At 32.6% G+C, this 23,167-nt stretch overlaps 2 protein-coding genes across 2 annotated transcripts; both read right to left on the bottom strand.

Annotated features, from left to right (window-relative positions):
• Nucleotides 1-225: 225 nt before the first annotated feature.
• LOC101501868 (uncharacterized) lies at nt 226-8,608 on the bottom strand. Its single transcript, XM_004510937.4, has 18 exons — nt 8,356-8,608; nt 8,215-8,275; nt 8,089-8,125; nt 6,920-7,050; nt 6,723-6,818; nt 6,515-6,623; nt 6,197-6,330; nt 5,330-5,469; nt 4,153-4,203; nt 3,982-4,064; nt 3,832-3,886; nt 3,633-3,747; nt 2,557-3,055; nt 2,266-2,479; nt 2,104-2,174; nt 1,652-1,820; nt 1,426-1,555; nt 226-1,158 (listed from the first exon to the last, which is right to left on the bottom strand). The coding sequence occupies exons 1-18, from the start codon at nt 8,467-8,469 to the stop codon at nt 479-481; spliced, it is 2,889 nt and encodes a 962-aa protein (XP_004510994.1). The 5' UTR covers nt 8,470-8,608; the 3' UTR covers nt 226-478.
• Nucleotides 8,609-16,060: 7,452 nt separating this feature from the next.
• On the bottom strand, nt 16,061-22,871 carry LOC101502194 (protein CHROMATIN REMODELING 35-like). The gene is made up of 7 exons (XM_004510938.4): nt 22,725-22,871; nt 22,561-22,623; nt 20,553-21,034; nt 19,764-19,961; nt 18,561-18,713; nt 16,374-18,103; nt 16,061-16,289 (listed from the first exon to the last, which is right to left on the bottom strand). The coding sequence occupies exons 2-7, from the start codon at nt 22,604-22,606 to the stop codon at nt 16,286-16,288; spliced, it is 2,613 nt and encodes an 870-aa protein (XP_004510995.1). The 5' UTR covers nt 22,607-22,623; nt 22,725-22,871; the 3' UTR covers nt 16,061-16,285.
• Between the last annotated feature and the right edge of the window lie 296 nt (nt 22,872-23,167).

Raw genomic sequence — 23,167 nt, 5'->3', positions numbered from 1 at the left:
TTTCTGGTGGGGAGGCATCGATTCTGGGTTGTCTGGAGGACGTGGCTCACCAACCTCATGGGTTGTATAGTATTCATGGTGGTAGATGGATCTTCCTGTATTGTCAAGTATACTAGGTCTAGTTTCAGTGTCAAGAGAAAACTAGAACGGAGATAATATGTGGAGGAACGAAGTACGTGGAAGGACATAATACAGTGATTTGTTGGTTGACCATGAAACAAATGATTCAGTTAAATTTTGATTTATTTTTTATAAACTTTAACTCAATCAAAATAATCCAACACAAATGGTTCCAATATTTGGCACAATTGCATTGGTATCCGTGCCAAACTCAGGCATAACATGCTACGACAAAAATGTTAAATATTTTACATTATAAATAAAATACAGACCAAAAAATTTAGAACTAGTCAAAGGTTCAAGAGAAGTTGGGTAAAGAACCATGTGTCAAAACTCATTTTCAGAACAAATAGATAAACTATGATTGGAACCATTTTCTAAGCTGTTTAGATTTCCTCTCACCTTCATTTCCTTGGGAACCTTTGTTGTTTGAGAACTTGGATCTATATTGTTCTATAAGCATGTCAAGCTTATCTACTGTTTCCTTTCCTACTGAATCTTTATTCTTCTTAGTTCTTTTCCTAGAAACCTTTTCCCCTGCTTGTTCCTGGTTTTGCATCTTCCTCTTTCCATTTACCACATCATCTTTCTTCCCTGATTTTTTCCTATTATTACTGTCAATGACGGTATTTCTACCTTCATGTAATTTAGCACTGTGATTCTGGCCATCTTGGTTATTCTTTACCTTCCTGACCAAAGCTTTTGGACTTTCTTTCAAGGATAACACTCCAGTATTTGGTTTCTGTCTTTTGGATTTGCCTCCTTGAGGAGATTTTCCGTTTGACACCTTACCACCTTGTTCACTATAAGAATTTTGCGTCGAATCCTTTGCCGGTTTGTCATGTTCTTGAGATTTTCGCTTTCTATCCTTTACATGTGTGTGAACTTCTGCATTGTCAGGTTTGTCATTTTCGTTGCCATTGTTGTCATCATAAGGAGCCTGCTGCTGAGACTGTAGCCTTGCATTCCGAAGTTTCAATGTTTGAACATTATCCAGAGCAAACTCCACTATCGGCCGATGTTCAGGACCAAAAGTTTCTGTGATCAATGATAGACAATATTATATTACAAGAAAATCTCAGCATACCACAGCCAGTCTCATCTTGTAAGGTGGGACTTGGGACACCTCGCAATAAAAAAAGAAATGCTACCAATACACTGTTTTGAAAACATTTCTCAATACACACTACATGATTGATTCATTTTTAAAAAAAATGATCAATTTACGAGGCGAGTTGACTACTTTAAGAATAAACTAATTACAAGGCTAGTATGTCCCTATTGAGAATTGAATGTTATTTTTACCAGGATTATTGTTAAGAACTCTCAAAGCAACAAGGGCATGCTGATGTTCTGAAAATTCAAGAAAGGCGACTCCACGGGAATATTGTTCTTGAGTAACCTTTCCTTTCCTTCCATCTTTCAAAAGCTTTAACTGCAAAGTACAGATTTGTAGCATTAAAAACAGATTGGCATTCCTAAATCCATACAAAAGCAATAATTGACAACTCCAGTAACCTATTTAACCAACCTGTCGAATTATAGGTTTTTGCTTGGTAGCTCTAGAGATGACTGCATTAATGCAAAGCTTCTTTAGTTCTTTTTCAGTCATTGACTTCGGTAAATTGTAGATAACAAGTCTAGTTCTTGAAACATGAAAATTTGGAGATTGAAGCTTTGTCTTCTTTTTCCTTTCCAAACTACGAATTTTCCACAAATAATGTCAGATCGAGAAATCAGTAACAGGAATTACATTCAAAGCAGGAAAATAACAATCTTTACCACCCAAATATGAAGATCAAATGCAACATATAATAATAAGATCAGAAAAGTGAACTGAAGGTAGCAATGATACATACACAAAAAGTATATTGCAGGTCAAAATACAGTCACTCAAGAGCATCCACAATAATTAAAATCAATGTGACAGCTGTGAGTTAAAATTATAAATGGCATTAACCCTCAAAACCATATAATACTCACTCTTTGCGTTTTAACATATCACTGGCTGAAACCCCTTCAGCAGCTGGAGTCCCGTCAAGAATAAGCCCCTCCTATTACGATTTAATAGAACACAAATGTTACTCTTGTTGCATATAAGCTACCACAGCCTGCCACATAAGAGGTACATATGAAAAGACAAACCTTTGCCAAGTAAAGATTGCGGTGGTCATGAACCTCACTTTTTGCATTCTCCAGTTCTTTGTCATGAGCTGATTTCCTGTCCAGAGCCTTTAAAACTTTAAGTGGTCTACCTTTTACTAAAATACCCATCCCAGAAGCAGTACCGGCAGTCGAGACTGCAGTATCAGCTGCTTCTGCAGTTTTAAACTTAAGAAAACCAGTTCCTCGTGGTCGCCTGCATTGAGTAAAAGGGGAGTATGAATAAAAATCAGTGAAACACGGACACACAGAAAACTATGTTCCAGGACATACTTGGTCACTTGGTGGAGAACGGGAACAAAATATTCTACTTCTCCAAATCCAGAAAACCGTTGCTTCACTTCTTCAGCATCACACTCAAAGGGAAGATTACTTATAAAAACCGTTCTTTGCAAATCCTCTTCTGTTTCCTTAGGATTTGATAAATTGGTTCTGCTGGAAGTTTCAGGCTTAGAAACACCTGAAACCTTGTCAGACTCCTTAGATGCTTTACTATTTGCATCCTTAACAGTTTCTTTGGATTTTGGCTCCTTGTTCGCATCAGAACACGTAGAATCATTATTTACAGATGTGTCTTTGGCAGAGGATGTAATCAAGTTGTTCAGAACCTTTCTTGCAATGTCTGCTTCCTTGTCAAAATCATCTTCAGAAGGAACATCTTCCACCACAACACCATCAGTATCACTATCATCTCCATGATCAGATTGTTTGTCAACATGCTCGACATCATCCTCAGTAGTACTACCATCTTCATCTGTTATTTTTGGTTCTCCTATAGAAATCACAAAGGATGTCTTATATTTAGATCGTTTGAAATAGAGTTAAGAGTATTTGGCATTAAATAGGTCAAAGACGGAGAAAGAGTTATGTAAATCCACAACAGTGAAATTGCAGTGTTGAAAATAATGAAAATCCTATCAACAAATAACATGTTTAGTATGTTTTAACAAACTCTACTAGTTAAAAAATCGATAAATAAACCTTTCTAACAAATAGTCTATTTCCAGATAATAATACTAATCATTCATGAAACGAATAATAAGAAATAATTGGTCGTAAACGATAGCTTTAGCAGTGAGTTTGTTTCTTTCTACTTTCAAAAGGCAAAAGCAGTTTAAAGCACTTCATTCCTTTCAATTGATTATGCAGACTACCTCAATACATTAAGAAATGTAGGGCAAGCACTCGACTTTTAAACTGTTTGATTTTATTTTACCAACTCAATTTTTTTTATTAAAATGAATCTAGACTAAAAACATCCAAACCTACATAACTTTTCCCAAATCCCATGTCACATACAGATAAGAACAGCTGGTGGCAGTATCACTTCCACTTAAGATACAAATTACCTTTCTCTGAAGCAAGATCATCATTGGTATCATTATTAAATATCTTTTTTGGAACAGCCCAGTCAACAGCTATGAGACGAGTCCCAAACTTTGATCCATTGAGTTTCCGAATAGCCTGAAACAAAAACAGGAAACTTAGATACAAGTGATTTTAGAATACAAAGAGAATGTAAAGTAAAACCTTCAAAATAGTACATACACTTTCAGCATCTTGCTTGCTGGTGAATTTTACAAATGCAAAACCCTTTGAAAGACTGCACATAGGAAATGAGGAGAAAAAACAGCTTAAGAAGTCATAATGTATAATACTGCATCGAAATACTATGTCAGGAAAAGAAAAAGAATATACCCTGTGTCGGACTTGTGTGGAATGAATGCATCCCATACGGGCCCCACAGATGAAAACACATCTCTTATTTCATTTTCTTTGGCCTGTATCCATATTTAGTCAATTAATTAGGAATCAAGGCCTCCAAAAAAATAATTATTATTTAATGTTTTGTAATTCTACAGATCAAACCTTGAAAGGAAGGTTTCTGACAATAAGCTTCCATTTCTGAGTCTTGGCGCCCTGGCCCACATACAATAACAAAAATGTTAACAAACTAAGATTTCACACATTATCATAGCATATTGTTAGGATCTCAAACGAGAATTGAGACCCAAATAGACAATTGGCTAAGCAGTTGCACAAGCCCATAAAGTGTAGGGTGATGCTATCAAAATATACAAAAAGAGAGGAAATAATATGATGTGGCACGGAGTGAGGGTGCGCAAATTGTGTGACCAATTATGTTATAAGAGGAAGAACGTGAGAAAGGGAGGGGCATTGACTATTCTTGCGGTTAGTAACCACTTGGGCTTGGGCAGAGAGAGTTTTATCTCTTCTCTTAGGAGCATTAGCTCTGGGATTCTAGGGGTTTATCTCCTGTTATATTTATTATTTACTTTTTTAATCAATGGTACAATTTCATTTTCTCTCTTAATTTGGGTTCCTGACACATATTCATTATATGGGAGAAGTTAACTTCACCTATGACAATTAAAAATCAATACAAAAAAGAAGGCAACAAAGCATGAACAAATGAAGTCAATTGTTACGTGTTAGAAACTGTTAAAGAAATTCAAATTATAGGAAAAACATAGTTGGACATGGCAGATAAAGTGATAAACACTTACACAACTTCTAGTTAAAAGAACTGATTGTCACATGTCAGAATCAGACAAAAGGAAATGAAACAAAAACATTATAAATAATACCTTTCTCTACAAACATGAGAAATTGGGACTGCACTGAAAAGAAAAATCTTTGAAGGCTCTAGAGACATCACATATTACAAAGTCACACGATGTCACTTCCAAGTTTTTAAGACAATGCATGCATTGATGCCATATTTTCATGATCGTTAGCAGAAAGAAACCTATAGCTATTAATTGATTTATTAAGAGAGGAAGATGAAGAAAATAGGTCTTTTAAATTTGGATTTTAGGCGAAAACTAACACATTTGATATAATAGCATGAATTCAAATTAAAACTAAAATATTTTGTTATCATACGAAGCAAAAATATACATTTAACTAATACAGATCAATAAAGCCTCTCCTAATAGGCTAGTAGTTATCCCTCTATATAAAAAGACATTATCTGGTGCATGATGATATCATCCTCTTATGGGTTCTATGATGAGCACTTTACCTCTCCACCAAGTTGGCGTGCCCAAACAGTCCCCCCACCTATCTCTTTTTTATGCAATGTTGCAACAGAAGCACGAGCGGATTTTACACTCGTATAAAGTACGGCTGAAGCATCCAATGTACAGCCATCTTGCAGCAGACCTGAGAAAAATTTCATAATGACCTCAACTATCCTAAGCAGTAAAGAATCTTTATAAACATAATTCATGATTCAATCTTGTTGATCTACATCCCCACTGGAAAACCGTCACTTTAGAAATTTGAACAAAATAACGAACTCCAATGTCCTTAACTCCTTATCTAATACACCAATCTTATCACTGTACTCAATATGATCATATGGGTACAATTTATCTAAATGTATAATTATAAAAAAGAGAATAATTTTGGTGCACTATTAGTGTAAACTTTTCACACTGTCAACCAATCACAGATCATCATTTATGAGTTTTAAGTTAGATATAATGAAAGTCAAACTTTTTAAATGATCAAACGGTTATGATTGACAAACAGTTTAAAAAATCTTTACACTATCAGTGTATATAAATTAAATCCTTATAAAATTAAAGGGTTTAGCATTAAAAATTTAAAACAATAAAATTGACAACTTTGAAAGCACTTAGAAGAACAACACAAGACAGGAGCAAATTTACATTAGAACCTGCTTTGTACATTATTTTGAAGATGGCTTAACACCAAGTGCAAAACAATGGGAAAATATGAACTGAAAAAAACAGGCTATTATAATTATTATACAAATAAAAATAATACATTTTATATATTTTCTAATATAACATTGTCATATCACACACTAAATAAACATAAAACCTAATTGTCTGTAATTTGAAAAGATAAAATCAGCAGTTACCATGTTGCTGAAGATCATTCCTTGAAAGGGGATACTTTACAGAACACACAGTGCCAATATCTCTGGCTTGGCGGTGTACATCATCAGCCATATCAGAATTGATCAGACCACCAAATATAACAGTTCTAGCAACCCTGCCAACAGAAAGAAAGAAAAAAAAAGGAACAACATTTTAGAAATGAGATATACATTCACGATCAAGAAAAGAAACATCCAGTGTCAAGATAAGATCATCTCATTTCCTTTTAATCTCAACCATAAATAAAAATCAGTTTTCATGGCTGAAGTACAATTAAAAATAGGGAGAAGAATAAATACTTCTGCTTTTCTGAGCCACCCCCCTCATCTGCTACATCATTACAAAGAGCTGCTTTTTTTATTTCCGTAGGCTTCCTTGAAATTTTTTGTATATTCAAAACTTTCACTTCTAAAAGAGATGAAATACAATATCAAGAAATTAATATTCATCTATGAGCAACTAATAAAGATAATCAAATGCACATGAAGTGAGGAGCACAATCACAACCTTCTTCTTTTGAATCTGAAACAGGCTTCTCGGCTCCAGATAATTCGCTGTCTTTATCTTCATTCTTTGACTCTGTGAGATCATCTGCCTTGCCCTCTATTGCATCATAAAAGAAAGTAAAACATAAGGTATATATAACATCAAAATATCACAGCATGCTCTATCTGAAACAGAATTAGAGGGTAACATGAATAAACCTTGATCTGGTTTTGACCTTCGGTCTTCACGAGGAGGACGAGGCATTGCATGCTTCACTGTAACTTTTCGGCCACCAACCGATGAGTTGTTCTTCAGCTCAATGGCACGGTTAGCATCAGCCTCAACAGCACTGAAATAACAGCAGTTAATACCGTACCAGAAAAAGTCACATTACAAGTGCTACAAAGAGTCAATTGACAAATTGTGATTACAGATTAGTTTACCATCAATTACCACAAAAAACATAGTTAAACAGTAGAGACAACAACAGAAAAAAACTAGTCTCATATTATTGAGGGACTATAAAGCAGTATTGTGAACCAGGGGGATTTTAGAAAATAGAGGTTTGTTCAAATTCACTAGTGATATGCAACTGCTATAACTGCTATTTGACAACACTATGTACTAAATCGAGTATTGCAAAACAATTGCAACTTTGAAAATTCCTCTACTTGACAACACTGCTATAAATCTGATAAACTAATAACAAAGTTAGAAACTGTCTCCATCCTCATCAATATTCTCTTTTGTTAGAGTAGTTGGTTCAACGGGAGCGGAGCGGAGGGGAGAGGAGAGAATTTAAAATCTTGGGTTTGGTTCAACGATAAGAGAGGGAAAGTGTAAATTTACAATTGTCACCATTGTAATATTTAAGATCACAATAAATAAAAGAGTACTTGAGTCCAAATATGAAGTAAAAATTCTCTCACCCCTAAATCCCCCCACTTTTGGAGGGGAATTGAAATTGGCTTAGGAGGGATTTTGCTCCGCTCCCCTCCAAATAATTGAACTCAAATTCAAAATAGTGCCCTCTCCACCCCCTTCCCTTCTAACCAAACACACCCTTAAGTAACTTTTGTGAAGCGACAGTAGAATGTTGGGAGATATTATTGCTATTTATCAAAATCCAGAAAATACAATGAGATTGCATTTTCCAAAAAGGGCTAACTTTTTCTTGGTTACTGAGATGGTATTCTTTTGAACATTATACTACTAATTCATATAAACATACTTAGCTTCCCTTCATTAATCCATAGCCATAGGCAAAGCATAAGGAACAAACAATACTAAATAATAACAAGACAACATAAACTAAAGATGGAAATTGAATGAGTGCAATCAAGTAACAATAATAAAGTAATAACACTGTAAGAAAATATAAACTTACAATTGAACATAACCGAAACCACGATGTTGAGCAGACCCTGAGGATCATTAAACATAGATGTTATCAAAAAAATCTTTTTAATTTATTTATTTAGCTTAAATGATTAATACTAAGTTAGTTAGCTACCCTTCTGTGTGACCATGAAGCAACGCCTAACAGGTCCAACTTCACTGAAAGTTTCTTCAAGCTGAAAAATTTAACAAAGGAATTAGAATAAAGGAAAACACAATCATCATAGTAATTAAAATAAAATAAAAAGAGTAGTACCTGAGAGTTGGAAAAGGAATAGGGCAAATTGGAGACAAAAAGAGTTAAAGAACTCTGTTTTACAGTTCCGCCGTCGCCGCCATTTTCCTTCGCCGTTTTGTTTTTCTTCCCCATCTCTTCGACGGAAGCAGTAGCTACCTGAGAAAGTGAGAGAGTGAGGAATTATGCAGAAAAAAACGGTGGTTGATTATTTTTGTCGTGATGGTGTTATGCTACGGTTTAGGGTTGTAGTGGAATTGAATTGAATTAAATTTTTAGGAGCGAGAGACAAGATGCAATGGGGTTCGTATGTGGGGTTGTTGGGCTTGCTTACAATTGCTACCTACACCCACCCTTATTTCCTCAAAACCTAATTTTTTTTTTCACACTCACAAAACCTAATCTTATAGCCCCAATAATTTTGATTCTCACTCTACTTATCTCATTATCTCAATTTTACTTTATAAGATCTTGGAGATTTTGATTCTAGGAGTTTAGGTTCGAATGCAAACAAAATTTACTTCTCCACGTTTAATTTAGGTGAGTTTAACTATTATATTATAATTATTGGGTGGGTGTAGGTAGCAATTGGAAGCAAGCCCAACAACCCCACATACGAACCCCATTGCATCTTGTTTTTATGGTAGATATCGTAATTTTAAATTTGGGATTCACTTTTTTTAATCGTCAACAAACAAATACATGGGTATTTGTTTCGGTTTGGTTTGGTTTTGCGACAAATATTTCACGTAATAAAAAATTAAAATATTTAAATTGTGCTTCAAAAAATTACTTATAATGCTAATATGTTTTGCTTTTTTTTCTTTTGAACCATTTTGAATCTATATCATGTACTAAGATTTTCTCTATGAATGAAAATCATTATTGTTTTGGTTCAAAAACACCTTTTATATATATAAATGCTCAATTTAAATTAATCAATGATGAAATTTAAGGGGAGTTCAATGTTAACCTTATTAAAGTCCTTTATATGATTATATCAAAATCTTAAATCCTAAATCGAAAAATTTATTATCATCAAAATTGAGGAGATTGTTGAGACAACATCTCTTATTATTGTTTTAAAGATAATAAACTTTTATAATTGACGATAAAAAAGAACTTTATTAACATTATTATCTAATTTGTATTTTTGAGTGATTCACAAACTAGATTATAATGAGTAAAGCAAGTGCTAATCAAGAAGAAAAACTATTATTCCTCTCTCTTTGAGATCAAATTCATCATCAATACATTCACAACAAATGAAATCTTACATTTAAAGTATCACCAAATATTTTCTCAATCAAATGATAAAAAATAATGGTTTTAAATGTAAAAGGAATAAAATCCCATGAAAGGGTCAAACTAAGTTATTAAGAAAAAAAAATGTATCTCAATCATTTCCTACTATTTAACAACTAAAGGTAAACTTTAAAAGACCAAACAATTTCATTCATGAAGTTATAAAGGATTTTAGAAGATTAGAATGTTCACACTAAAAGACAAAACTGACAAATATTTTTACAAAGTACCAAGTGAAGTGATTGCTACGATTAAAAAACACTTTCAGCTGCCAAATCCATCTCAAGAAACGTGCACAACACTTTGACTAAATTGTGTTGAACTATGAGCAGTCAATTAGAACGTTTTGATGTCAGTGAGTTGTAACTAAAACTTTTTGCTTAGGAAGAATAACAATTGTCATACACAAAACAAAGTGTCCAACGAACATATTACCTATGATATCAACAACTTTGAAGATATTCCTGCTGTTATATATAGAGGAGACGTCAGAACCTAAATGATCAAGAGTTTTTCATTGGATAGTATTCCACTTAATTAAGTGTTAATCAATTTAAAAACTCTTCAAACAACAAACACTTTCAAGCTCATTATTAGATTTGATGACAAATCTTTCTACGTGTGTTTTCAAACAAATCTTATTCATTCAAAGGTTTGAAACCATGTCCCAAAAATCTTCCTAAACTTGTAAACATTCTCATTTCAACCTACAAATGTAGAAGTAGCATGTGAATGAAATTGTTGTATAGTCAGTTGTGACTTAGACATAGAGAAATCATGTTGAGGTAAGGAGATAATAGCTTGTAAAAAGTCCAAAGAGACATAAGTGTAAGGTGCAAAAGTTGAGATATTCTCTGAAGCATTCTTAGTTAAAAATCTCACAAAGTGTGAGGACTGACGTAGTCCAAGTTGGATGAACCAAGATTCGTGAATGTGATTTTCTCCCTTAATTTTTTACCTTATATGCTTTAAATTTATATTACACATAGATATTGCATTAATTTTATGCATTAACACTTCAGAATATTATGAACTCAATTTGCTCTAAGTTTTCAACTTGAGAATTATTTATGTTTAGTGCAGATTAAATTTTTAAAAATGTCAGAACTCACAAACACTTCAGAACATTTTGAACTCAATCTGCTCCAAATTTTATACTTGATAATTATCTATCGTGAGTACATATTAAATTAAAAAAAATCAGAATTCAAACTTATTTCTTATGAATATTATTTCCACTTCAAAACTTAGTTCTACAAGTAGAGATGGTCCAAGAGTTATGTTGGATCTTTTGTTGGAGGTATATTTCAAATCTTGAACAAGAAGAAAATGAAACTAATGATGATAAAGGTTGCACAAACAAATTTCAAAATGTGTATAACGCACTAAGTTGTAGGTTTAATTCGTCCCCGCTTATCTATATATATTAGATGCAAACAAGTTAACCGACGAATCCCCTTCAAGATACTTTGGAATCCTTGAAGTAAATTGCACTTTCACATCAACTATATCGATCAATGATAGTTTACAGAATAAAGTTCCTTCATTTACTCTCGTGCACTAGAGAAAAGAAGAAATAACTCATAAATATTTTTGACATAAATTTTACTCATGTAGCATAGATGTTGTATTTTTTTATGCTTATAAAATATATCTATTTATAGAGAAACTCATACCAATTGGTGAAAGAAAACAACTCTTAAAAAGATTATAACATTTGACAACTTAACAGATGCATTAAACTCAAACATTGCAACCACTTGACCAAGTGATACATTAAATTATTTAATTTTGCTACATATATATAGCTATTAGAGAATTCTAAATATATTTTGGAAATTCTCCTCACAATCCTCCACAATTTACAAAATATATTTAAATATGTTATTCCGAAAATCTTATAGTTTTAGATAAAGGTATCTTATGATTTGAACCATTACTTAGTAAATTATGTTTTCACTCATCTCCGAATAGATTGGTAGACAAGCGTTGAACCAACCATTCATTAGAACAAGTATGCATAACTCACACATGAAATTTTGATACCATTGATCGAATTATAAAGATGACACATTTGATAAGGCATTGTGTCTTATATTATTTTCATGAGAATTTAAGAGTCAAGCCCTTAAACTCTATGAAGCGGTCCACTTCATTCTCATATAGGTGGACTATATAAAAAATGCATCTACAATTATACATTCAAGCAAATATATGTTATATGTCCATTAAAAGGAGACATCATCCTGCAACTTTTATTTTATGGTCTAAGTACTTTTACCATTTGGGATGTATCTATTGTCAAGTATTTATTGTTGGTTGGTACGACCTCGTAATAATCGGAATATATCAGAATGTATCAGTTCTTTATGAAATTAAATCAATTTCATACACACAGCGGAAATTAAATTGTGGCATACAAGATTAGCAAGGTCTGTTAGATTGATATGAGATTAACCAAGATGCATACAAGTCAAATTATCAGATTAAACAATATTACTTATCACAGAATATGTTTAACATGCATCTAATATTAATCACATATACAAATATATCAAGATAGAAAATTAAAGGAGTTAAGGGTTAGAGAAGATTGCACCAAGAATTTATACTGGTTCAGTTGTCAACTTGACAACCTACATCCAGTCCTGAAAATCCAAACGGATTTCAGATTTTCTTCTCCAATAGAAAGAATCAATTACAGATTGTCCAGTTTCCTCCCCGAAACCTATCTATCTTAATGATCTCTTTCCTATTGATCACCCTCTGATCCTTGTAGATACTCAGCAATCTAACACAGAATCAAAGTCCGACTCTTTCTTGTTGAGCACTCTCACCCAAGAAAGTAGCCACCAGTTTCTAGCTGACTTTTCTCGCTTTCGTTTTTGTTTCAAAGAATTATTACAAACAGAATTAAGGAAGAACAAAAAAAATAGTCTTCAATCTTGGTCAATGTGCTTCTCACAATTATGGATATTCAAAGATTGTTTATGAGAACCCTTGTCTTTCAAGATCACTTTTCCAGCTATCTTTTTGATTGTTGATAATCTTCTTTTTCTTTGATCTGAAAAAGTAATCTCAGTGTATTAACCAAGTGTTATTGTATATCAAGAATATTCAAAGTATATTTCAGATTGTTATCATTATTATTATCATTATCATTATTGAAAGAAAGATTGAAGACAGTTTATATAGTTTCTGAAAAACATATTAATCAATCGATTTACCAATCGATTTCGTAAAGTGATAAACCAGTCTAATCGATTTGCCAATCGATTATCGTGTGTCTTGTTTTTCTTGAATCTTGAAACTATATAAGCCAATCGATTTACCAATCGATTCTTTAAACAACATTTCTCAGTGATTATGTTAAGACTGATATGAATCGATTTCGTAATCGATTGCAGATGTTATGTTCAAACTGAAACACATATCAATCGATTCCATAATCGATTTATCAAATCTTCATAATCGATTAACAAATACTTAAAATCGATTTGATCACACGCTCAGAGTTCACTGGGTTTTCAAAAGGTTCTGTCAATCGATTTGCCAATCGATTGTGTTTAAGTCAGTGACTCAGCTATTTTGATACTAATCGACGTGCCAATCGATTTGTATGTATTTGTCTGAAAACGTTCTTACCTGGGATTTAGTTCAATCGATTTCCCAATCAATTGCAACCAAATTTAACTTGATTGAAATTTTACAACATAGATTGTCCAATCGATTTGTATGTCACAGGAAAAGTTATTTTGCAAGTGATATTTAAGCAATCGATTTGCCAATCGATTACCATTAAAACTGGGGTACCACTGTGACTTGTCCAATCGATTTCCCAATCGATGTATTTCAATCAGGTTTACTTTGTGAGATGTATAATCGATTTGTCAATCGATTACCCTCAAAACTGGGGTGCTACTGACTTGTGCAATTTTCATTTCTAATTCAGTCAGTCGATTGCCCAATCGATTATACCAACACAAACAGTTGTGTTTCCTTACACCCTTGTTATGAAATCGATTTCCCAATCGATTTGCTTCAGTCAAAAGTCAACTTTTGTTGATTTCTTGTGTTCCAAGCAACCTGTTCCAAGTGTGTAGGATTTGATTGTTGTTCCTGAAATCTTGCTCAATTCAAATATTAGATTTATCATGTATTGTATGAACATTGTTGAATTGTTAATTATGTCAAAATTAGGAATCAAAGGATCAAAATCCAACATTTATATCACTCTAATAGTGTATTTTCATCATTGAACTCGAGACTTGATGTTACTCGAGCGTGATTTGATCGTTTCCGCCATTGGCGATTATTTAGATATGAGCTAGATTAAACTATAGTTAATTGTTCCTTTCAAATATTTTAATAATTTATTAATAGCATACCAATGTTCTTTACTTGGGATTGCTTGTATACCGACTTAATCTTCCAATAGCATATGTTACATCAGGTCTGGTACAAGTCATGATTTACATCAAGCATTCGATTATCTTTTATATTCTTGGTTGTGTTGACCAACTATCACCAAACCATGACACTTTTTCTATTTAATCTCTTTATATTGTAACACATACAATTAATAAACATTTCAATTATCACATACACAAACTTTTATGTCATTCTATCTTTTTTTTTATATTTAATAAGCATCTCAATTTAAAATTCTAATTTTCTTTTCAATATATCCAAGTCTAAGATATAATATATTAAGTGCATTAAATATATATTGTCACAAGCTAACAAAGCATAATCAAAAAAATTTCTCATAATCAAAAATCATAAGGTGGGTCCAAACATGTAAATCATATACTCCTTAAGAAATAAGAATTCATTTCATTTATATATAAGAAACAATTTTTTCATAATCATATTATAACTAATACATGCATCATGAATTCTATTTGTTAATTCAAGTTTCATATTTAAATATGTTTTATGGTAAATTCAAATAAGTATCACAATAGAAAATATACAATGAATAAAATTATTAAGATTTTCTATTAGTTTATTCCATGAACATTTGTTAGAATTTTTAAAAACTTATATATTTATATTCGTTAAAAGTAATATGTTACAATTAAATTTTGAATGATCTATTACTTTGGCATCTGAACTATTACTCTTTCTCCAGATTGGTTCTTAAACTACTAAAATATATTAAAGGTTCATAAATTATTACTAAACCCAGCTATTTAGTTCTTTTGTCGATTTTTCATATTTAGATGTTTGTCAATTTGGCCACTTTTTATAATTTAGTGATTAAACTATAAAAATACATGAATACAGCCTCTAAAGTATCATAAAAAAACAATAATTCAACTCTTTAACCAAACAAATAAATAGATTAGTACATGCAAATTAGGAAATCATTTAAACCAGTACACTGTCAACTATTCTTTCATATTCATGATTAACTCTACAGTAGGAGCATAAACATAATTAAACAAATAAACCGATTAAAACTTGCTAAAACTAGTAAACCAATATGGAAAATAAAAAACCAATAATCAGCGTGTGTTATGTAAACAAATAGAAAGGTGAGATATGAAGATGAATGTTGACTCAACAAAAATACCACAAAAAATAGTTGATGTACTGGTTTAATTGGTATGATTTATGAGTTTTATTGATGAACTAAATTATTTATTATGAGTTTACTATGATACTAAATTGTTTATTATAATACGTTATGAGTTTTATTGATTTATTTTTATACACGCCTACAATAAGAGTGCTTTCATTCGTGACTTACAACCGCAATTTAAAACCATAATTTAAACACTAAAAAAAAAATATCCATAAGAGAATATTGATGGAGGGACTAACAATTGAATTTAAGAATAATTTAGAAATCTATAGTAGAATTTTAATAGTTGATAGACTAATTTAAAGAGAGTGGTAGTTTAAAGGCCAAAACGATGGTTTATTCATTAAATTTTATAGCTATTTGTGGTTAGAATTGATGAGATAAAATTTCGATCTGTATAAAATCTAAAATAAACAAAATTATGACTTATTCATTTAAAATATTTTAGCATTTGCATAATTTAATTTTAAAAAACAGAAAAGAAAAGTTAACTTAATCTATAGGATTATCAACTATATAAAGCAACCGTTGAGGTAGACGCGTCACGGCTTTAAGCAATGATGTTAGGGACATAAAATTTTATACATTATTTTTAACTTTCTAGTAGTAGATAAATCAATAAAGGCGAAAGACCGTCATTTCTTGTTTTGGAAGTTTTTTTTTTAATAAAAACTGAATTCTGTGTTTATAAGAATTGACTTTTGATGTCGAAGGAGTTTTTTATTTCCAGCTTCCAACATTTTGAACCATTTAATCATAAGTTATTCCATTTGGATTTCATGTTGTTATATATTTCCGAATAAAGCAACCATTGTAATAACAACTAACATCTAAACCAAACAACCAGAATGGATCACATGTATATGTGAATGGTAAAGAAAATTTCATGAGTTATACATCTCTATCCCACCACAAAGGAAGATGAATCACATGTATCTATGTGAATTGCAAAGACAACTAATTCAATTCGTCAACTCTCTACATTTGTCTGAATATTAATACAATGCTAAAACTGTTCTTGATAAAAGAGCAAAAAGTTTATACCCACCCATGTATCTACCTGAAAAATGCGAATAAATCAAGAATTAGGACAAAATAAATGGCTTATTTCGTATGATATGTAAAGAGGTAAGAGTGGTCTCACCTTTTATACAGAGCTTTTACATCTTCGCCTAACAATGGACTTTCAAGAAATAGATCACCGCATTCTTTAACATCGAGTGTCTCAACTTCGAAAGCACTTTCGCCACAATATTCATTCCATTCAAACCACATTTTTGAAATTAATTCCTTCTTGAAACAAGTATTGTGATCTTCCTCTTCCGGAGAATCAGCAGCTATCAATCGATACACAAACACTTTCTTTGTCTGTCCTGGCCGAAAAGCACGGCCAATAGCTTGACGAGTAACTGAGGGGTTCAGATGAACATCCAAGATGATGACGCGAGATGCGCCAACCAAGGATATACCCTCACCACATGCTTTGATTGACCCAAAAAATATTCTTGCATCAGGTGAATTGTTAAACTTTTCCATGGACAACTCTCTGTCTTCAGATGATGTTTCTCCTGAAATTACAAAGATTTCTTTTCCGAGACTCCAACCCTTCCATTTCATAGTTATCCTTTCCATATATTTTAAAGGTAAGAGATATTGACTGAACACAAGGAGCTTCTCTCCAGCTGATTCGCATAGGTTCAGCATGTTGCGAAAGAATTTTGATTTCACCCCATCTCTTACATCTATATTCTCTATTAGATCATCCATTACATGATCTGATATAGACTTTTCATCACATTTTTCTGCAACAGGTTTCAATTTTGGGTGCAGATATACTGCAGTACCTACAGAAGACATCTTGAACTTTCTAGATATCCTCTTAACTTTCTCAACTTCATGCTTTTGTCGAGGAGTGAGTTTGAGAATCACAGTAAAATCTACGAGGCCGGGAAGCTCATCAAGAAAATCTCCTTTGTAATAGTGAAGTACCTTGCTGGTCATCTCACGCAAATCATGTATAACAGCTACTTTCCTTTTAAAATCTGGATCCTTCTGCAATGTATTTTCGACCAACTCGGAGAAGGCTTTCACACCTTGTATATAGATCCTACTCTTAATGCGTCGGACAATAGGCTTGGACGTTTCCATCTGTAAAAACTTTGGTCGGACAAGATTGAGAACGTTAAATACCTCCTTGACATGATTTTGATATAGGGTTCCAGACAGTACAACTTTTCTTGGTGTTTGTACTTTTGCAAGGGACTGTACCATATCAGTATTTTCATTCCGAGGAGTGTGTCCCTCATCTAAAATGAGAATTGAAGGAACCTTAAGCAATATCTCTTGACAAGATATCGATGCGTTGTTGTTAGAATTATCACAGACAATGGAAGAAAACTGTTTGTATCCTAAGAAAAGGATACTCTTGTTAGCCACCCACTGTTTCAAAACTTCCAATTGCTGATATCTGTTGTCAGCCTTCACGGTGTAAAAGTCATAAAGTGGTATATCTTCAACTTGCCATGTTTGAAACTCTTTTTTCCATGTTGATAGTATTCCCTTAGGAAGCACAACCAAAGGTCGGGCACTGGGATACTTTCCTAAAAAACTTTGCATGAAACTGATAATCATGAATGTCTTTCCAGATCCTGGAGCATGAGCCAGGATACATCCCCCAGGATTGTCCCCCGCCAGATTTCTTACAAGAAAATTGAATCCTTCTATTTGGTGTGGTTTCATTTGATTTGCATGCCGAGGATGTGCTGATATTTCGGTTACTATGAGATCATCGTCAGCAATCTTAACACCAAATACATCAACTTTTTCTTTGCCATTTGAAGAATCAGACACATAAGTTCTTGTGCTCCTTTTAACCTTCAATAAAATTGAAATGAAAAGAATAACAATAATACCAAATCAATTTTAACACTTGCTATCCCAACTATAGGTAATCTCAACTCTTTGTCCAGCACATATATAATAGCAATTAGGAAGAAAGCATTGTTTTACGAAAAAATTAAACCCAAGTCATAAAATGTCCTAAGGTGCTATTATATCATTTTGGTTCGGTACAGACATTCCTGGATGTTTGACAATTGAATCAAATAATTATTTTCCAACAAAATAGGTGACAGAAACCTTAAATTACAAGAGATTCTGTAACACATCACGTTTCTCAAATTCTAACTGTTTCACTCTTCATATTATTATGCCTTGTGGAAACAACCAACCTATACATCTATTTTTTTAAGACACGTACTTTAAAACTCAATTCATGCATTGCAATGTTCTTATGACCAAAACAGTATTGATGCAGAGACAAGTGTCAAACCTTGTATTGGAACTCAAATATAGTTTCAATTCCTCTGTCAATAACCCCACAAACGCGACAAACATAACCAAGATCGTCTTTTAAAACAAAAGAATGATCACAGTCAGCATCTTCTTCCTCTTCTTCTTCAGGAGGAGGATCGTCAGAAACGTCCTAGCAGGAGTGCAATTAATTAATCCAAAAGGAACTCTAACAGATACTAATGAGTAAAATTCAGTTATAAAAAATATGAAGGGTGTATTGGGAATAATGGCATTAAATGAGTCAAAAGTTGTTAACTTTTGCTTATAATAGTGACCAAAATTTAGGTCTTTTTTTTTTTTTTTTGCTTATAATCCTGACTAGAGGGAGTATATGATATAGTATCCCCTCTCAACAATGCTAGAAAGAAAAGTACAACCTATGCAAATGCAACAATCTCAGGTTTTAGTAACAGAAACAACATTACTGATGCTCTTAAAGCTAACTTGCCATGATATGTGTACATATAATTCTTTTGAACAGAGAAAAAACATATTTACAAAGTAAATGTGACAAAAGCTTTAAATGTAACATGCATATCATATAAGGGTATACCAGTGAGAGAGAGAGAGAGAGAAAGACTGAAAGAGCAAAATAGTTAAATATCATGTTTCCGAAAAGTTTAGCACATAAAATTAAATGTAACATGCATTACGTGAATAACAGTACGATCACCAGCATATACGCAAATACTCTAATACTAAATACAGTTTTTTGGATGAACCATAGTACCTACCACGTGGAACTGTAGAGACAAATCCCCCTGAAGGTAACTAAGATTTATTTAATAGGTTGAACCCGTGGCCAAATGGTTAAGGGACCCAAGTACCTACCACTTGTACCACACCAAGTTGATCTATACTAAATAAAGCTGATATAATGGACATCCCATTTTTAGTGAACAACAACATATTCAATTAATATTCCACATAAATCGACGAATATTCATGTCATAATTCTGTAATCTTTATATATCAATTCATTCCCAAAACAATAGTCCATTCTGCCATAATTTCCCCTTATTTTCATATGGAAAATGCTTTATCCCAGAATCCTTAACAGATAGATATTAGGGAAACAATACCAACAAAATGACAAGAAAAAAAGGTCACAATTGAGTAGGGGGAAAATCTACTTGACAAAGATAGTTTCTTATTGAAAATAAAAATAATGTAACCATACTTTAGAAGTTTCTATGGCCATCGACATCTCCCTCCAGATATCATCTAGCCCATCGTCTACAGCATCAACCTCGTGATCTTCTTCCTCATGTACACCAACATAGACACCTTTATCTTTCTTGGTGTCATCTTTACAAGGCAGACTTGTTTCAAATTTTAGATCTCCACTTTCATGGGAAGCATTGGAAGCATGATACCCCTATAAAGCAATGTTGCACAGAGTATAGTGTAGTAAAGAATGTCAGTGAAACAATGACAATAACATTCCTTTTCCCACTATGGAGTTGGCTTAATAGAGAAAAAAACTCTTCATGATACTCTGTGTCGATGAAACAACTTGCATTGTTAAAGAAAGACGTGTATCTTATCAAGAATTTTCAATCCTAATACACAAAATCTTACAAAGGATTCTACTTTTATGAGCATCAAACAACCCCTGTGTAGAAAGTTCATACAAAATATGCAAAAAAGTGAAATATATAAATTACATAATTAACTTTTTAAAACATGTCTTCCAAATATTTGTTAGACTAAATTATATCTTTAGCCTCTTCATCTCCAGAAGAATAAGCTTTATACGTATAAAAAAATAAGGCAATACATTCTTGGAAGAAAAAAAAGCAGAATTAAGGAAAAGATAATAATTCAAAAAGAGTTAATTATACATTTACAAGAATCTTCTGCCACAAATGATAAAATGAAATACTAAGTTCAGTCAAATCAGCCCAAGAGAGATACAACCCAAATAAAAGGCATATTTAAAGGATTATAGAAGCAGGGAAAAGCTTACAATCCTTTTTAATGCAGGAGACTGAACTGGTTTTGGCAATAAAACTTCATAAAACGGAACAAAAGACTTTTGATCCCTATCATCTTCCTCATCTGAATCAATTATTACAACAGGAAATGGTGTCGCAGGAACATCCTTTTCAATGTGCCCCCCATCCAAATCTATGACATTATGATGTGGCAAAACAGTAACTTTTTTATTTTCTGATTTTTCAGTTACTTCGTCGTGATTCATCACCACTTTCAATAACTGATTAACAAGTCTAGGATATTTTGCAAAGTAAGGGCCCAATATTTGCATTTTCCGGGTTATAAGGGCCTCTATATCCTTTGTCACACTTCCAAATTTTCCACTTTCTAAACGATTTACAACATCTGAGATTGCATAAGGATTTTTGTAATCTATCGCATTACCATTTGCTGCATATGGTAAGCTATCACTTGATAATTTATGTTTTTTGTGCCCCCCTTCTGGAGAAATTCCTGGTTTAAGCAAATGAAGTTTATTAAAATTAATCTGATACAGATATCCATTAATGCATTTTTTGCTTCAAATGAACAAAATATTGAACAATTTGAAATACATGAATAAATGCAAAATGTTATTAATGGAAGAAACGACATAAACTATACTCAGAAACTAAAGATATTCCTTTCAAGTGCCATATATTGAATATGAATACTGTGCAATTCCACACGATCCAACAAGTTGATGCATCCTAAGGAAGTATAATACAAGTACCAATAGCAAGAACAAAAATTATATTATAAAGGCTTATATAATTCAATTGGACTAAAATTTAAAAATGATCCTACACAGACCAACACAGTTTCAACTCCATTCAGCAGCTCATCGAATTGAATAAATTTTTAAATAAAAGAAAGGGTTTGAACCCGCCATTTTTTGAGTTTTAAGCAGGAAGGTCGTGCATGATATGTGAGCAATGAGATCCCCATAGATCCAATCCCTAGTAATATACAACCAAACAAAAGCATCATTTTCATACTACAGGATTCTCAGCCCCTGCCCACTGATTCAAGCACAGGAGGGTTTTGAAAGAAAGGAGAAGAGAAGTTTGTAGAAAGAGATATACAAATATGTCATTTTTTTTCCTTTTATTCTAGATTTTTCTAAATTAGTGAATACATTTTTTGTTTATAATAAACTGTTACCCTCTCATTCATTTACCCTCTAAAACCCTCCATCCAAACAAGTGGAATACTTCATGCATGTTCACTTCTCAGTAAAGTATAAGTTTGGTGTCATAGTGGGTTAGCCAGAATCGTAGTGAGCCACCGCCGTGATTCTGGCAAATCCACTGCCATACCAAACATGCACAAAATGACTCAAGCCAGTCCCAGAGTGAGGGGTTAGGCAGAGAAAGGAACATGCACGAAGTATTCCACTTGTTTGGATAGAGGGCTTTAGAGGGGAAAGGGGAAATGACTGAATAACCCAATGCTCTTCAATGTCAGCACTTTCAGAGCACCTCGCTGCCTTGTACTGAGGGGTGGACTGAAAGGCCATGCAGTAACGAAAAGGGTTCCGAACATATTTCCATAAAAATAAGGTTACAAATACAGTTGGCAAAAGTTACATCATATAAGCATTTTTTTACCAAAACATAGACCTCATAATATAAGGTATAATAATATAAACTACATATTAAATCACATAAATAAATAATATTGATCCATGAACACCGGCGATTTAACTTAAACCTAAATTAAATCTACAGAGAAAAAAAATTAACAAAATGATCTCCACGAACTAAACAGGTCAAATGGCCCCAAACTTATTCACTTTGCAGCATGCAAATAATCCACACAAAAAATTCACAAAATAGACGAAAAGGAAAAAGCAAAAAACGAAAATGCAGCAGAAAACACAGCGAGAAAATCACCGGTACACCTTCCGATCATAAAAAATGTTCCATTTTCAAGAAGAAAAAAAAAAAGAAAGAAAATAACAACCAAAAAATTGAGAAGGTAATGAATAGTGTTTATACCAGTTGGAGCGGTGCGTTTAGCTGGTAAATCAACAGATGACTCCATTGGTAACTACGCAAAAACTGAAAATCGAAGGAAAACAAGTATTAGACAAATTAAAAAAAAAATTATTTAATATTACATGTTTTGGTTTTAGGTTTAAAAGAAAGAGAATGAAGGTTACCAAAGGTGAGGAAGAAGAAGAGTGAAAATAGGGTTTTGAGAATTGAGAGAAGGATTTTGGAGAATATGGAAGGTGGGTGAATGGAAGAGTGAGTGTGAGTGTTGGTGCGACTTTTGGTTTTTCTTCATTTATGTTAGTAGGGGTACTATAAGTTATTATAACTGTACACAAAGTGAGGGAAAAGTTAAAATAAACTATTTTTTGATTCAATAATCAAAATTAAAAAATAAAAGGGAAAACGATGACATTGTATAAAAAAATAAAAGGGTATACGGTGATGTTAAATTTTTATTATTATTCCATTTTTTGGAAAAAAATAAATGACATAAAGAAAAACTTTTGAGAAATGTTAAGGTCACACTTCAAACACACGGATTAATAAGTTGCCATATTATTATTTTGATTAATATGAATAACACAACTTGTTCGAAGTTTTTATATTT

The sequence above is a fragment of the Cicer arietinum genome, chromosome 7, assembly GCF_000331145.2.
Source record: "Cicer arietinum cultivar CDC Frontier isolate Library 1 chromosome 7, Cicar.CDCFrontier_v2.0, whole genome shotgun sequence".
NCBI classification, from domain to species: domain Eukaryota; kingdom Viridiplantae; phylum Streptophyta; class Magnoliopsida; order Fabales; family Fabaceae; genus Cicer; species Cicer arietinum.
Note: the sequence above shows the minus strand (reverse complement) of the source record. Positions and strands in the feature narration are given on the sequence as shown.

Bases quoted from the DNA above. Each gene is read 5' to 3' on its own strand.
- LOC101501868 (XM_004510937.4), bottom strand. From the start codon at position 8,469: ATGGGGAAGAAAAACAAAACGGCGAAGGAAAATGGCGGCGACGGCGGA. The intron at 8,276-8,355 runs GTACTACTCTTT...TAAATTTTTCAG, and splicing joins ATTCCTTTTCCAACTCTCAG to CTTGAAGAAACTTTCAGTGA. The intron at 2,480-2,556 runs GTATGTCCTGGA...TACTCAATGCAG, and splicing joins GTTCTCCACCAAGTGACCAA to GCGACCACGAGGAACTGGTT.
- LOC101502194 (XM_004510938.4), bottom strand. From the start codon at position 22,606: ATGGAGTCATCTGTTGATTTACCAGCTAAACGCACCGCTCCAACTG. The intron at 21,035-22,560 runs GTATAAACACTA...TGCTTAAACCAG, and splicing joins TAAACGCACCGCTCCAACTG to GAATTTCTCCAGAAGGGGGG. The intron at 18,714-19,763 runs GTATGGTTACAT...CACTCCTGCTAG, and splicing joins TGGCCATAGAAACTTCTAAA to GACGTTTCTGACGATCCTCC.